The sequence below is a fragment of the Fusarium redolens genome (genome assembly GCF_020744475.1).
Source record: "Fusarium redolens strain MPI-CAGE-AT-0023 chromosome Unknown BKA55scaffold_13, whole genome shotgun sequence".
Taxonomy (NCBI): Eukaryota; Fungi; Ascomycota; class Sordariomycetes; order Hypocreales; family Nectriaceae; genus Fusarium; species Fusarium redolens.
In genome coordinates this window covers 1327777-1342549 of record NW_025763676.1, presented here as the reverse complement: position 1 = coordinate 1342549, position 14773 = coordinate 1327777, and the positions used below count along the sequence as shown (strand labels likewise).

At 47.2% G+C, this 14773-nt stretch overlaps 5 protein-coding genes across 5 annotated transcripts; 1 reads left to right on the top strand and 4 right to left on the bottom strand.

The window, feature by feature from the left end:
• Nucleotides 1-66: 66 nt before the first annotated feature.
• On the bottom strand, nt 67-2099 carry BKA55DRAFT_596486 (uncharacterized protein; the record flags this gene model as incomplete). Its single annotated transcript, XM_046195954.1, has 5 exons — nt 67-116; nt 274-421; nt 721-745; nt 1384-1830; nt 1909-2099. 5 exons carry the CDS (start codon nt 2097-2099, stop codon nt 67-69), a joined length of 861 nt encoding a protein of 286 aa, XP_046046648.1.
• Nucleotides 2100-3592: 1493 nt separating this feature from the next.
• On the bottom strand, nt 3593-3902 carry BKA55DRAFT_693372 (uncharacterized protein; the record flags this gene model as incomplete). The annotated part of the gene is made up of 2 exons (XM_046199905.1): nt 3593-3729; nt 3788-3902. The coding sequence occupies 2 exons, from the start codon at nt 3900-3902 to the stop codon at nt 3593-3595; spliced, it is 252 nt and encodes an 83-aa protein (XP_046046647.1).
• Nucleotides 3903-4785: 883 nt separating this feature from the next.
• On the bottom strand, nt 4786-5948 carry BKA55DRAFT_596484 (uncharacterized protein; the record flags this gene model as incomplete). Its single annotated transcript, XM_046195953.1, has 3 exons — nt 4786-4823; nt 4924-5193; nt 5240-5948. The coding sequence occupies 3 exons, from the start codon at nt 5946-5948 to the stop codon at nt 4786-4788; spliced, it is 1017 nt and encodes a 338-aa protein (XP_046046646.1).
• Nucleotides 5949-7848: 1900 nt separating this feature from the next.
• BKA55DRAFT_113197 (kinetochore complex Sim4 subunit Fta1-domain-containing protein) lies at nt 7849-9526 on the bottom strand. The gene is made up of 2 exons (XM_046184735.1): nt 8750-9526; nt 7849-8683 (listed from the first exon to the last, which is right to left on the bottom strand). Exons 1-2 carry the CDS (start codon nt 9258-9260, stop codon nt 8031-8033), a joined length of 1164 nt encoding a protein of 387 aa, XP_046046645.1. The 5' UTR covers nt 9261-9526; the 3' UTR covers nt 7849-8030.
• Nucleotides 9527-10657: 1131 nt separating this feature from the next.
• Nucleotides 10658-14392, top strand: BKA55DRAFT_693369 (uncharacterized protein; the record flags this gene model as incomplete). The annotated part of the gene is made up of 1 exon (XM_046199904.1): nt 10658-14392. The coding sequence occupies one exon, from the start codon at nt 10658-10660 to the stop codon at nt 14390-14392; it is 3735 nt and encodes a 1244-aa protein (XP_046046644.1).
• Nucleotides 14393-14773: the final 381 nt, after the last annotated feature.

The following is a 14773-nucleotide window of genomic DNA, read 5'->3' as shown; positions in this document are numbered from 1 at the left end:
TTTTGTTTGACTTCGCCTTATTCAAGAAGGTTATATCGACGTTTATACTTGTGCTTCCGTTTTGCATTAACACAGTTTGATCAATAGTTGGCCTTGCCTTTCAGTCTCAATAGACCCTTCCTCCTTTTGGAACAGCACCTACCTCTTTGCAGCGACACGGCTGTTGTTTTGATATACTCCTATATTAGAGATATAATCCACCGAGAAAGTTGAATCCTCTTCTCGCTTGTCCAAAGGCCAGTCTATACTTACCGAGAGGTGTTGCCTAAGTACAAAGAATATTGACACTAAAACACGGAGAAGGGAACTGGTTCATGATATAGACTGAGGACTTTCGCCTTTGCATACTTAAGCTCGGGACAACGAGCTTTACAAGAAATATTGTCCTCGAGATGGACTCGTCACTATGATTGCGTAAATTCTGGTCAAACCGCATGTCAGAAAAGGTTATAAAAGCAAGCCATCAACAGAATAGAGATATGGTAACAAGAAATCAATACCCTAAGATTTCGTCAATCCCCAGGTCATGCTGCTTGGGGTGTAGCTGCCTGGGTGTAAAGCAAGGCAACATCCCCAGATGATCGACTTTGACGTATAGGCAATATGGGGGGAGGGATTCAATTTCTGTCGTTCCCTTCAACCAATCCAGTCGTCCCTCACCATCAGCTTCAGATTCCCACGTCAAGATGGATCGGAGTTTGTTGTAGATTCGCTACCAACAGCAGTGGACGCAAGAGGACAAGAGCTGCATGCCATTTCCATTGGCTTTTTTGTGTTTATTACAAACATTCTGTGTAATAGTTTGATGATAATTGATATCCATGCACAATTTTTGTTCATGAGCATTAAAGTTCAAGCAACGGCCTGGTCTCAGCCTCCCAACCTAGACACCATGCATTGGCTGAAACGGTAGCATCGCTACATTCACGATACCACTTCCAATCGCAGACATGCAGGAGTCAGAAGACTCGATTGGTTGGACCGTACCCAATCTCGTAAGGTTTAATACTCGAAAGTTATCACGAGTCGCAGGGTCTTGGCGAGAATTATTGTCTTTGATGGATGTTATCAATTACACAAATATCTTATCAATCTCCACCGGCTTGAATGCTATATACATCATTAATATCGTGATCCAGTTAGTAATGGTACAATGAATCGAAGGCCAACACAACACAACAACAAAGACTTGAACTTGATGTGCCAGCATCAACACCCAATATCACCACCCAAAAGGCTTGGCATATCGTTCGACGGTCCCAGATGCTCCGCCAAGTCCACAAATTCTTCCCCAGTCAAGCTCAGCTCGGCTTCACAACACGTACACATAGTCCAGCTCCATCGTACACTTGTCACCCACTTCTTCCCGCGGGAGTATCTCACATTTTCAGCAGCGCATCATTGTCAATGATACGATCTTTATAGCCCTCGCAGGCTACCTTGACAAAAGCCTTGGCCATTTGAGCAACTTCAATACCGTGAGCAGAGCGACCGCCTACAAGTCTTCTCTTCTTGGGCGCATCTGGGGTGACGATGGCGCTGGGTCTTAAGATCCAAGCGCTAAATGTTTCAGGGCTGGCGTCTGCAATCTCGCATAGACCCTTCTCCGCCTCGGACTTTGGCTTTCTTGGGTCCCCGAGCGAGAGCAGTGAAGATGCCTTTGAGTTGGCCCTGTTGCTGCAGAAGACAAAGTTGAACTTGTTGCCTGTTGGTGTCTTTGGTGCTATGCGCTCGCTCAATGTTTTTGCTGCCGTGAGTGGTAGTTCCACGTTGACGTGGTGAAGAAGTGCCTTGTCGTGGCTGAGACGATCTAGCCGTGCTCCAATGGCCCTGTGTGAATAATCAGCCTCTCATGTTTGAGCAGTATGAGGATTGATCTGCAGAGATCAAAAGAGGGTGTCTTCTTACCATAAACACGCTGAAGACCCTTCAAGTCGCCGTAAAACTTCATCGGAATACCTCGCGAAATCCTGAATCATAATGACATCCGCTTTTGGGTGGCTCTCAATATCCATCGACACGGCCTTTCGAGTGAGAATAACGACCTTTGTGATGCGCGCGTCCGCAAGACACTGTTTGACGATCTCATTGCCGACCATCCCGGTCGCCCCTGTAACCACAACCTTCATCTGTTGAGTAGACTATCGCAAAGTAACTTGAACCGATAGTGCAGCTACCTCCAGAGAAAAGAAGAAGAAAAGAAAGTGTTTGACGGATAAATGAGTGAACAAACGAAGAATGATGGGTATTCCGTAGGTAGTCTTAGAGATGATCCTGGTCTTGCGGGCCTCTCGCCTTGCTAAGGGCAAAAAAATTAAAAAGGGCCGGAACCAGTAAATATTATTAGACAAGCAACAAAAAAAAAGGGACAGTGGCAGCGGAAAATATGATGAATGTCGCTAATTGAGATGACTCTTATGAATGGTACCTTGTATTCATCTTGATCTTGGTTTGCAGGAAAGAAATCATATGGATTCAAATATGATCAGCCACGCAAGAGAAAACCACACTTGACCGCTTGAGGAACTGGACTACCTTACAGCAAGTATATTGCCGGCAGCCCGATCTGACTTGACATTGACAGCTTCTAGCAACTCTTGGCTCTGTTGCCGAGCTACAAATACCACGCGCGGGTAGATCCTTGTATGGTATGGTATGGTATGGTACCCAGTAGGTAACTCGTTGCAGTATTTTTTAACGACTCCAAATTGTCCTCCTTGATCCTCTCTGCTAGATCGACACTTTGCCAACCAATCCTTTGAGATCCGCCGGCTTTGGCACGGAGATACGATGCAAAGTCTGTCACTGCCCAGAAAATGGCTTTTCTACGCCAAGACCCGTCTCAAATTGCTTACGGGGAGTGACATAGACTATGGTGACTATTGGTTGGACTTTACTCAACTCTGTCATTATTATTTAATGTGGATATTCAGTTATATTGGCTGAAATGTTCCACCATGAGAAACATGACAATAAAGCAGACTATCTACAGCCAATATTCACAGGCTAATTCATTTTTTGTCTGATGCCACCGACAGAACTCATTAGACCTCAACCCTTCTGTGCCGATCATCCGCTTTGCCGACCTGCTATGCCCAATACTGCAAGTACACGTTTCATTCTGCAATGAAACATGGGCACCCGCATGTCTGGCGACCTTATCAGCGTTACTTTGTTGAGCGTGACTTGTGGAAAGGAGATGCCGAGTGGTGTACAGTACTGTATTACCTTCATTTCCCCGGGCATAGTAAGCAAAAACTTGTTTCATCCCATTTCCCGTGATACGCAATGCCTAGGCCAGCGTCAATAAACAATTTAGAGACGCAAATAAGCTTCCTTTTGTAAATAAACAACGAGATGCTGCGCTTCAAGCTCCGCAAGATCGACGCTGAATATTCGGATCCGAATCGGATCCGGGCTGATTTTTGAAGCTGGGGACAGGCAGAGGAGACACTTGATGATGATTGGCTCAGTGGACCCATCCAGGCAGTAGCAATAAAACGAATCATTCAATTACGCGAATATACGGATATACGAAAGTCAAGAATTCAATTATTGTTCCATTTGGATATCATACTATATCATTAATTAATCAACCGACTCGGCTTCCTTCGAGGTTGTCCGCCGCGCTCTTGCTTCGAGGATCAGACTTGTTGCCGTAGTGGTTCGCGTCTCCTCCCAGCGCCTCGATCTCCTTCTTGCTGTTCTCCTTGCTGGCCTGGCTGGTGTCTGTCAACCACTGTTAGTAACTGGAGACGACACTCGCTCATATAAAGACGGTTCATACTGGGGTTGGAAAGGTTCGCCTTGTGGCCCTGGATCTTGTGGGAGATCTCTTCGCCGCCCTCGCGAAGCTCCTGCATGTCATTCGAGATGACGGATCGGTCTCCAGCGGAATTCATTTTGGTGATAATGTAATTATTCGATTATGACTTTGTACAGTCCCGGTCTTTTCCTACATGTCCTGACCTCTTCATCCTTATATACCTATTCTCATCTTCCAAACACCTGCTGTATTTCTCGGCATGACACGCCATGACGTTGTAGCATGAATATTGTTAAGGCTGTTATGTCATGCTTGAACTGAATCAAGGACATCTCCATGTCCCACATACCTGGTTCACCTTCCAGGTGTGTCGAGCGATGCATTCTGTGTGGTTGGATCTGTCCAGCATGAGGGGCGGGATGACATAGCTTGTTACGCATGAAACCGAGGTCAGACTCAAAAATAATCTGAGCTATCTTCACCAAAATTTGGACTGAAATGGTCGCGTTATTTCGAACTGGGGCCTTGGCTGATCCACCATCTCGATCACTTCAACGACTTTCTTGTGATACAAATACAAAAAGCAACGGGTTATGCACTTTTTGAAGCCATGAAATACATACAGAACGCCACTTTTCGACAATTATCCTGGCGGCCGTTGGAAAAATTTCGGAGAGAAAGAATGTCGTAATTTTCCAACTTGTGACATAAGTTTCGTCAGACGCAAACAAACGAGCTTCCTGTGACAGGTTGCAAAGTCATTGCCGTTTGCAACCCCCAGGTTCCGTTTGGCATATTGCAAACACAGTCGGTGATTAAATATTTGCATTAAAACATGCTAGTAATAGATATGCTGTATCCGTTTGTCCTAGGTACAAACAAACCATGCCCTGCCCCTTCTCCAGCTGTGAGTACCCCAGATACATGAAGCGCTTGCTCTAAATATTCGAATGTATGACACTACGCGCAGTTGTCCGCAGTTCTTATAGCAGGCGAAACCATCCTACTGAGGATCCGACTCAAATGCAACGCCATATTTTGAAGTCCTCAACAGTTACTGGATACCAGGTACTCTGTTCAACTCATTTACGGTCTGGCGAGGCTCAACTCCGTCTCTGGACTAATGCTTGAGTTACGATTGATGCGATGCTCTGAACCGGTACTCATTTCTTGTGGAAGTGTATTACTACCAACCATTTCTGAAGCGATACCCATCCGCTGTTGGTTGTGGTTGTGGTTGTACTGTTGATGGTAGCGAGGAAGAAGGCTGGGGCTGTGTGCATGTTGGGCACTGTGCTCCGAAAAGTGTGCGTAGGATTGCGGTCGTTCAGAATGAGAGATGCTCGGAAAATACTTTTGGAACTGTTCAATTGAAGATAAACCGCTATGATGCTGGCTCATAACCGTGGGAGATGAAGTGAATGGCTCTGCGTTTTGTTAGTGCCCAGTCTCCTTCTGAACGAGTTTCCTTACGCTGATAGCCACTCATGGGAGATTGGGCGACGAATGTGCTCGGGTGAATAGGAACACTTGGAGGTGGAAACGGATTCGCCGTCAGTGTCGGTGCAGCTGGAGGCACACTGTAACCAGCATTGCGTTCTTGTCGATGCTTGCTCTTCTGTCTGGGCTTCCACCAGAACAGCCAGGCCACGAGAATGAGGGCAATCAGACCTCCGACTGATGCACCCACGGCGATACCGGCAGTGGATCCAGCTCCTAAGCCATCGCTCTCAGTTGTCTCAACTGCAGAAGTGCTCGAAGCTGTCGTAGAGGCTGTCTCGGACACACTCGAGGTAGTAGAGCTTCCGCTTCCACTAGGGTGAAGGAAATTGAGCCTGTTATTCTCAACTTCAGACAACTTAGCCGGCACAAGCTTTGCCCTTGGACAGCCTGAGCTACAAGCATTCTGGCTGCAGCATCCCAGGAAAGGCGGGTTGGTAGAGGCACATGAGTACCAGTTGTCGACACCTTGAGAATTGTCACAGTCCTGCTGAGGAAGTTGAGAGTATTTATCAGAGTCGAAGGTCGTGGCACGCAAATCGCCGTCAGAACAGGTACCATTATTCCTGCCACAAGGGTCATTGATACAACAACCTATGAACTGGGTATCGTCATCTTCACAGACGTAGAAACGGCCTCCGTTCGGGCACGAGAGACCCCAATGCGTACGAGCTTCAGACATTTAAGTGCTGAAATTGATGATTCGGCCTCGAGGATGACGTTAATGAAGTGCAATGATTGTTTTGGTAGGGTCCAAAGGCGAGTCTGGCAGCCTCGGAATAAGAAGATGAAGAAGGGTGACTGAGGACCAAGGTAAAGAGTAAGGGATCAGTAAAGCCCCCGACTTTCAGCAAACATGGGACTCTCGCTTATTGCCGTCGAGTGACAGCATCAGCTCACGTAAAGCAGCCTCTTTCTACTTTCAAGGCACAGCCCGCACGGGATGCACTGCAAGATTGCGGATAGCATGGGTATAACTGGACGGAGTCCGAACGACATCTGTGGTTATCCCTCCAGCTGGAACAGGTCGCTTCAACACACCGAGACGAACCCCAAGCACCTGACCACATTCGTATATCAAAGCAAGCTGTCAAGAGCTCTGGCGACTTTGGCAGCGGCAAGCTCTGGGGCTTGTCCGACCAAGGGCTTGAAGCTGTGAAACAGTACTAGGCCGTGATCAGATTTCATTGCAGATGCTATCAGAGGCAACATTGCTTAAGTTGTCTCTATGTGATATTCACTTTCAGTGACAAATATAGGATCTTCTTGTGCGGTCTGTGCCGCATTTAGAGACAAAGGTGTTCAGCTCAGTCACTAACCCTTCCGCAACTTGTCACTGGGTCACCACACGCACACCGAAGATTGTAGGCGATGAGAAAAGGCGTGCCAAGACCTATTTCTTTTCATTACGTTGGCTCCGGAAAAGAATGGCGAAGGCTTGACCAAAATACCAATTCCATTGTATCGGGATTGATTATCGACGTAAATAATCGCGCTATGGTCTTAATAAAACTATGAATAGCATGCTGTGATGCTACCATAAGCTTGAACATGGAAGCTCAAGGATGCTTGGCGACGGCAAACACTTTCATCTCTTCTGATGCCAATGAGCATGACAATTGCATGTGGCTTCTTGGAATCAGCTTTATTGATATCTATCCCCGGCCTTATATGAAAGTATGGCTCCAGCTTTGCTTGCCGCTGTAGCCTTCGGCCATTGAGTCAGCGATTCCGTAGCGCTCATCCGAACTTCTGATACATCAGCAGCCGTTGTCGTGCCACAGCATTGCTCCTCCTGATCGTGATGAAGAATGGTCGAAACTTTCCATCTCCAAGAACAAGCAAGGACATTGAGGCAACGTCCTCGTTGTGTGTCGTATCTCCAGCTTCAAATGCACGAGTTCCATAATGTGCAAAAACATCACCAAAAATAGCCCCCCCTCTTTGTTGTCATCTCCACCACATTTCACGACACAGCCTTGTTTGTCTGACTTATTGCCCTGCTTAAATTATGCCAAGGTGCTGGCGCCCGATCAGCCAGCACAGATCATAATCTACACCATATCATAAAGAGGCGCTTTTGCGAAATTAAACCGCACAACAAACAACAGGTTTTGCTGTATATGCGACGATTGAGGCTGACAGAATATGACACCTCGAATTACATGCCACAAGATGAGAAGACACAGACTTGGTGACTAAAAGAGTCGCAGGCCGAATTGTGCTTGATCCAGCTCCATTGGTTTCTTTGAAGACAATGGTGCAACGGGAATGGGTTTCCGCGCTCAGTCTCAGCATCCCAAAAGCAATGTTTGTCGTAGAGGCAGGCAGTGAAGCTGCAACCGGTGAAGGATACTTGAGAAAGGAGGTATTCCCAAAACGAACGCTGGATACTGGCATTGGTTGATCTGAGTTGAATTCTTTCCCCCTTCGACAGAAATTGTATCTTCATTACTGTCAAAAGGGCCGATGGTATTTCGTCAGAGGTTACTCCGTGCAACGAAAGATGGTGTGTGAAAGCAAAGCATTGGGCCAATCACCCTTCCAGTGGCATTTGCATCATTCGGTTCGTGATTCTTGAGCTCTTCGGACTGCCCCTTCAGCCTGATCATGATGGGCAGTCAGAAAAGATACCCTGTCGAGGATGATTTCGAACAAAGAAATGCACAGAACGGCCCTGCACTAAAATCTGGTTCCTGGCGCACCGGCATTCACGAACCGAAGGTGCCAGGTAGATGTAGGTAAACCGAGCCAACGCGCTGGCTCAAACTCCAGGTTGATTGACAAATACCTGCGGCAGCTGCTCGCCCTGAACTCTTTGCCCAAGTTGAGCCACGAAGGACCACGCAGCGCGGGAGAGGCTCTGACTGATCTCACCAGGCATTATGATCTTTAGGCGACTCTGACCGAGCACAAACCCAGCGCAGGAGATCTGAGTAACATGTACGCTGGGATGAAAAAGATTCAGTGCAAGATGGTGATGTAGATAGAGCCCCAAGGCTTCGGTGAAGGGGGATGCTTCAGCAGGTCCCTTTGTACGCCAAGCCCAGCCATCGTCTGTGTTCCCCCCGGCAAGCCTACGGCGTTCACGGGCGTCTCCTTGCCAAGAAGCATCACCTGGGATATGGCTCTTTTCACCAGCGCGCACAAAGCGACGAAGGTCTTGTGCAGATATGGTGATATCAACAGATCGAAGCCCTGGGTTAGCCAAGGCTTCCTCTTGAGTTTGGGTTTTGTCGATAGCTGTTAGGCCCTCGCTGGTCTGAAGAGACATGTTGAATGCAAGTGTTATGGTAAAGTCAATGCCTCGGTCGTTGAGCCCTTCGTTTGCGACCCAGCTTTCCCATACTCCAAGGATAGTCTTCGTTCCCATCGTTACCCGACTGACGCGGCAGTCGAATGAAGCAGCAAGCCAATCTGCTACAACGCTCTTTAGTTGCTGAGGCATGCGCATTAACAATAATGGTAGATATAGAAACCTGCTTTTATCATTCATCTGCCGCGACTCTGAAGAGTCTGATAGTCCAGGTAGAAGAATCGCAGCATAAGCAGCATTCTCATGCTCTATGCTTATCCAGAGCCCTTGTTTCTGGTCGTCCGGGAGGTCGCTCTGATCGCCGCGTGGAGCTTCGAGGTCGAAATCAGGAGCGTCTTCACCCAAAAATGTACTCGCATGAAACCACTCGATTCGGACACCATTAAGAGCACCGACTTGGCCGAGAGATGTATCTGCTGCCTCCAACCTGAGTTGAATGCCACGAACTACATCACCGACGAGGGTATCACGAAGGCGGCTGGCGATGACTTGGAGCCGTTGATTGGTGAGACGTGATTTTCCAATGTGCATAGGGGAAACACGATGAGTAGAGAAAGTCGTGTTGAAGAAGGGCGGAACTGTTCCATCGTTGGCGTTTTCAGAGGTGGTATTGAGCGACTGCGTTGGAGATTGCTGAACCTCCGTAGACGCAACGCCTTGAGCACTCAGGCGCGCCATCCTTGCGATCACTGCAGTATTTGCTCAGTGCCTGATATCTTTCTGCTTTGAGTGTTTGGCGCGATTCTTGGCTACTGTTATTGTTCTGGCTTGAATGTGGGGTTTTGAGTGTGTATCGCAAGGTCAGACGCGTCTTTGGGACCTCTTTCCTTGAAAGGAATTTACAAAGAATGCGCAGAATTGAATCATGAGTTTTACGTGATTCTACCGGTTATAGTCCGCCCATGTCAGAGATATGCTGGTAAGATCGGTACCTTAGATGAAAGCTTGGTGCATTTGATTCGAAGGGAAGGATAGCGTTAATCTGATGACTAAGCGCGAAGGATGATATCTTCTTTCCTCGCAACTTAACTCACCATTGCCTTTTCATTTTATCCATAGCAGAATATGGATGGCCAACGGAGGCCGATTAATCTTTTCATGAATGCTTTCGATCACCCTCAGAGATGAAATCTTCCCAGTTTCTCACCCTTCCGGTTCTGGGAGTTACGCTTCGTACATGCTACATACCGAGAGATAGGGAAGCTATCACCTGTGCACCCTAATGGATCGCCCGTGAATGCGCACCGGCTTTGTCTGCTATAGAACAAGGTCTCTCACACTTCAATGTGGACTTGTATTGCAATCTTGGGTCGTCCCAACATAGTGGTCGGATTGTCCTGCAGCCATCGCCCAAAGGTCAACTTATGCTAACACAAAGACACCATACGGTCAATAAGCTCCCTTCAATATTGATGTTGGGTAATGCGAGATACTTTGACTTGTGCTTTCATACGCTTATAGCTCAATAAGTTTGTTCGATCGACCAACACTCGCCCAGCCACTCGGACTCGAAACAAAGAATACCACAAATGTCAGTGCTCCTCATGGTATCCCAGTTCCGAAGCCCCAACTGCCTGTGCAACCAATGCGGTCTATGGAGTGGATTGAAAAGACAAAAAAGTGCCCGCAAGAAACTCTGGCAGCGCCCTTGCGAGGGTCTGGCAGATGGATCTGGACGCAAACATGGCGTTAGATACGTGAGTAGAATGGGCACTCACACACAATACTGGATGATCCGAGCAATTCAAGGGTGTAAGCGCTCAACTGCTTCTGTTTTCTTTGTTCCTTCAAGGTCTATTGTGGACTAAAGCTTCCGACCGCACTCTTCGGATGTCCATATCAATCAGGCAGCTTATAAGTCTGATAAAAGCACTTAGGAGAGAAGCTACGACTACTTGAGACTACTGATATTATTTTTTGGGAACTCTTCCTGGGCTTTTTCGTCTGTGGAACGTCTGAAGACGATCTCGACAAGTCTTTCTCTACTCATTAGTTCTTTAAACGAGTCAATTCCCTTTCCAAGACAACAGTTGACCCATGACCCAGTTCTCAATAAGGGAAATTTGCATATCACAATGGCCGACGAGTGGCAGGAATCCACAGAATACGAATACTCGAACTACCATGTCAAGTGGCTCGGGAAAAACTACAAGCTAGGCGATCCAACGCATGGATCGATCCTGGATTCAGATCTCGAAGACTTTGCTAGGGAAGAACATCTTCGTGCAGAGAAAGCAAAACATAGCCAATCACTGAGAAGTGCCCGCGTCCTTTGTGCCTTTCATGGTTATGGAAGAAACTCTGTATGGCCACCGGTTGACCCGGGAAGGCCAACTAAAGAGCTTGCGGAAGAATTCAGGCATGTCAACGTTCTCGTTGAATCGGAATGGTCGAGATTGAATGAACTCGTAGTCGGCAAAGAGCGAGAGATCCAGGAGACCATTATCAACCTCACTGATGGAAAAATCAGAGACCAAAATGGAGAGACTCTACGCATTCAAGACTGCCTGGAGAACAGCTGGGAAGAGGCTACAACCGCATTCAATGCCCAATACACCAACAACCGTTCAAAGTCAAGACCCGGTCACATGGACAGTGATTTCAGCCTAGATCCTGACGGCCATATCAACCCCAACCATTCAAGTGATCTCGACGAGTTTGCCCATGAATACCTCCGCAACGTCAGAGTCAACTTCCACTGGGAAAACAACGGTATACCGAGGAGACTTGAGGAAAAGAGACAGTACCCACTCTACCGCAATACAGGGAACTATCATGACGAAAGGCAGGCCATGGAAGATGCTATCATGGACGATGTCAAGTTCCGAAATTTGAGGAAACCGAGCCCAGACCCTGCAGTAGACACCTCCGAACAAGCCTGGTGCAACTACGAAGTTGAAGATGTACTGCGAAAGCACAGAGCTCGCTTCTTGGTCTCACACATCAACAAGGAGGATCTTTCTATCCCGCTCAATCTGCTCATGTTCATCCACTATCGGGCCCGACTTCACCCCATTGACTTTGTCTTCCAAGATAACAATCGCATGCACCTAGGAAAGCAGTCCCATATTTTGTCAGGCGCTTGCGATCCTTCGTGTTATGTCATGTTTGTCCCGGTGAAAGACTATGAGTACGGAAAACAATACCATAGAGCTTGGTGTGAACCTAGACCCTTTCTACGATACTCATCCGGGATGGATGAAAACAGATTTGAGAACTTACAATCCGCCGGACGGATGTTCGGTAGCATGGAAGCATGGCTTATACTGCATTCCCAAGCTATTACATACCTATTCTTGGCTACTTTCTGCAGACAGATGCTTGATCTAGCAAAGCAGGAGCTGATCACAGGCCACATTAGCAAACTCAGCAAAGAGGAAATTCTGGAAATTGGGACTTCAGCAAGACAAAAGATCAAGATGATGAAAGAAAAGAAAGGAGCCGAAACAATGCAAGACATCGCGTCCATTCGACAGTATGAGCCAAATTGCACCGGGGTCAACCTACAAAGGTATCGCACCAAGCTCAAGGAAAAATGTGCAGCGGCTGAAGAACACATCAAGAATCTTTTTGACAACCCCGCCTATCTAGTTAAATACATCATGGAACAAAAGGATCATCATTGGACTAATCTTATCGAAGACTCAACCTATCTTACAAACGAGTACTCTCAAAACTACCACGATGGAGTCTTGCGCAGAGTACTATATCGAAGTTGCATGAGAAGTGTACTTCGAAGAGCCTTTTTCGAGTTCTTCATCTGGGATGCTGTTACAAAGGCCTTGGAAGACTTTGAAACCTTCGAACGGGAGAGACTTCAAGAATCACCCACGATGGAAGAATTCAGATACTGCAAGATGACAGCTGTATCTAGGCCCCATCGTTCTGCGGAATTCCATTCCTATACAGCGACATACCATCAACTTCAGGAGTTGATTCGGCACGCCGCGGCTTTCTTCATCTTCGAATTCCGTAAAGAAGCAATTCATGCCGCGTCTGAGCCCATGCGGAACATTTACCATACCACTAGAAGGCCAGAGTACAAGCGGGACTGGCTGATCAGAGAGTACTATGACAGCGAAGACATTATGCTTGACTTCCAAGAAGAGGCTCTGGACAGTGGCCGAGAGGGAAAACATCGTATCGTGGCTGAGCTCATTGAGAACTTCATTTCGAACAAACATTCTTCCATGTATGTCGGCATCCGGAAGACTACGGATAAAGTAAAGAGGCATATTGAAGCCCACAACAACGATGTTGAGACAGAAGACAAGTTCTCCAATCTGATCAGCCAAACAATCGACGGCTTGGACTTGCTCGCCGATGTTGCAGAGCATCTGGAACTCATACCAGGCGTGTTTCGCAAATTTAACAAATGGACGAAAGAGGCCGAAAAAGAATGTCGCGAGACGGTTTCCAGGATGCTCCAGGAGTTTTCATCCTATGACCTCCTTGCGCTCGACAACTGTGATTTTCAAGACCAACACGTCCCTGACAAACGGACGCATCGAATATTCCGCTTTCTCGACGAATTGCAAGGATATGATGTGAAAGAAAAAGAGATGAGCTTCGGTAAGGCGAAGGGCGACATCAAGCGCTTTGGTGCCTCTCTTCTCAGGGGGCTTATCTATCCATTGAATGAGAAAGCCGATAAACTTGTATATCGGCAGAAAACATGGGGCGTGCGAGTCATGCCAGGTCTAGGCAAAGGAAAAGTATTCCCAGCAAATGGACGGGCCCTCGAGCGTCTGACGAATTGCATGGGAATTACCAGGGAGCAATTCCCGTTTGCTGAAAATGAAGTTCCTCTCGATCTCGATGCGCAAGAATCCAACCGTATGCAGAAGACCTCTGAGCAGGAAAGAGAAATTACCTCAGAAATCTGGTCAGGCCTCAAGGAAGCCATGATAAAACGTCGGCATGAGCAGAATAACAAGTTAAGGAATTTGAAGAAGCGCAATAAAGATAAGGTGCTGCCATCGAGGTCGTCCGAGCCATACAGGGTCGGCAAGAAGGACATTAAGGGAAAGGCGCCTATACGAACGACGGGGATGCAAGTGCGAGAAGAAATGGAGGCGCTCAACGATGTAGAGATGGAGGACGTGGACTTTGAAGTTTTACCGATGATGATTAGCCAAATTGGCCGTGAAAAACCTGGAGAATCTTCACGAACGAACATCGAGCCAGAGCCAGAGCCAGAGCCAGAGCCAGAGCCAGAGCCAGAACCAGAACCAGAATCTAAAACCCAGCCCCTGAATGCACCTGAGGAAGAATTCAATGCTCGGCCGGAGCGTGAACGTGGTCCCAGCAAATGGAAGCCTCCGCGTCCAACGCCGGCACGTCGTACCGAACCTGTTCCGCCTCCTGGCATGGCACCAGATGGACAACCCAAGAGAGAAATCAACAAGCATGCGTGGGAGACACTACAGTCACTCACGCTGCGGAAAATAACATTCACCAACGCTTCTGGGAAAAAGACTAAAGAAGCACTCCCAGCGGTTACATTGAACGATATTGATAGTACATTTGTCGGTGAGCTCGGGTTTCGTATGGAATTTGGGAAGGGCCGGCATCGTAAGTTCATTTGGAATAAGGATTGTGTATTGCCAGAATCGAGTCTGGGCAAGAATTTCAACTTCAATCCTGACAAAAAAGCGACAAAAAGCTCGGACTTGATACAGGAAACAATGAAAAATTACAAGAATTGTTTAGAGGAAACTGGAATTGATTACGCCTTTGTAAAGCGGTGGTTCATACAGAAGAAGGAGACGAAGGAGAAGAAAGAGACGGAGAAGAAGAAAGAGACATAGGATGTTGGATCCCAAGAGGTTGTTGCATGGCTATCCCTTTGGATTTTTCTTGTCTTTCTTATTTTGAACTCTGGAATTAGTATTCTATTGCTATTATAGCTACTATATTTTATTGACTTGTTTTGGTTTGCTTTACATCAGTCTCGAACAAGCGTATACGTACGTTAAGTTGTCAACAACATATCGTCTCATGCTGCGCAGTATCTACACCATATATCTTGGTCGCTGTCAACTCCGTTTAAGACTAAAACTAATAAATAGCTTCTCATGAACAAACTATCGGATCACTACCATTGACCGAGTTTCCAAACTACCAACCAACATGCTATTGACAGTTATACGGATGTTTTGTGGGATGAAGTCATGGAAGCGACACGGGTT

What these genes read in the sequence shown, in the direction of transcription:
- BKA55DRAFT_113197 (XM_046184735.1), bottom strand. Translation starts at nt 9,260, where the DNA reads ATGGCGCGCCTGAGTGCTCAAGGCGTTGCGTCTACGGAGGTTCAGCAA. An exon ending in GCGGCAGATGAATGATAAAA is followed by an intron (nt 8,684 to 8,749) that starts GCAGGTTTCTAT and finishes GCGTTGTAGCAG; the next exon opens with ATTGGCTTGCTGCTTCATTC.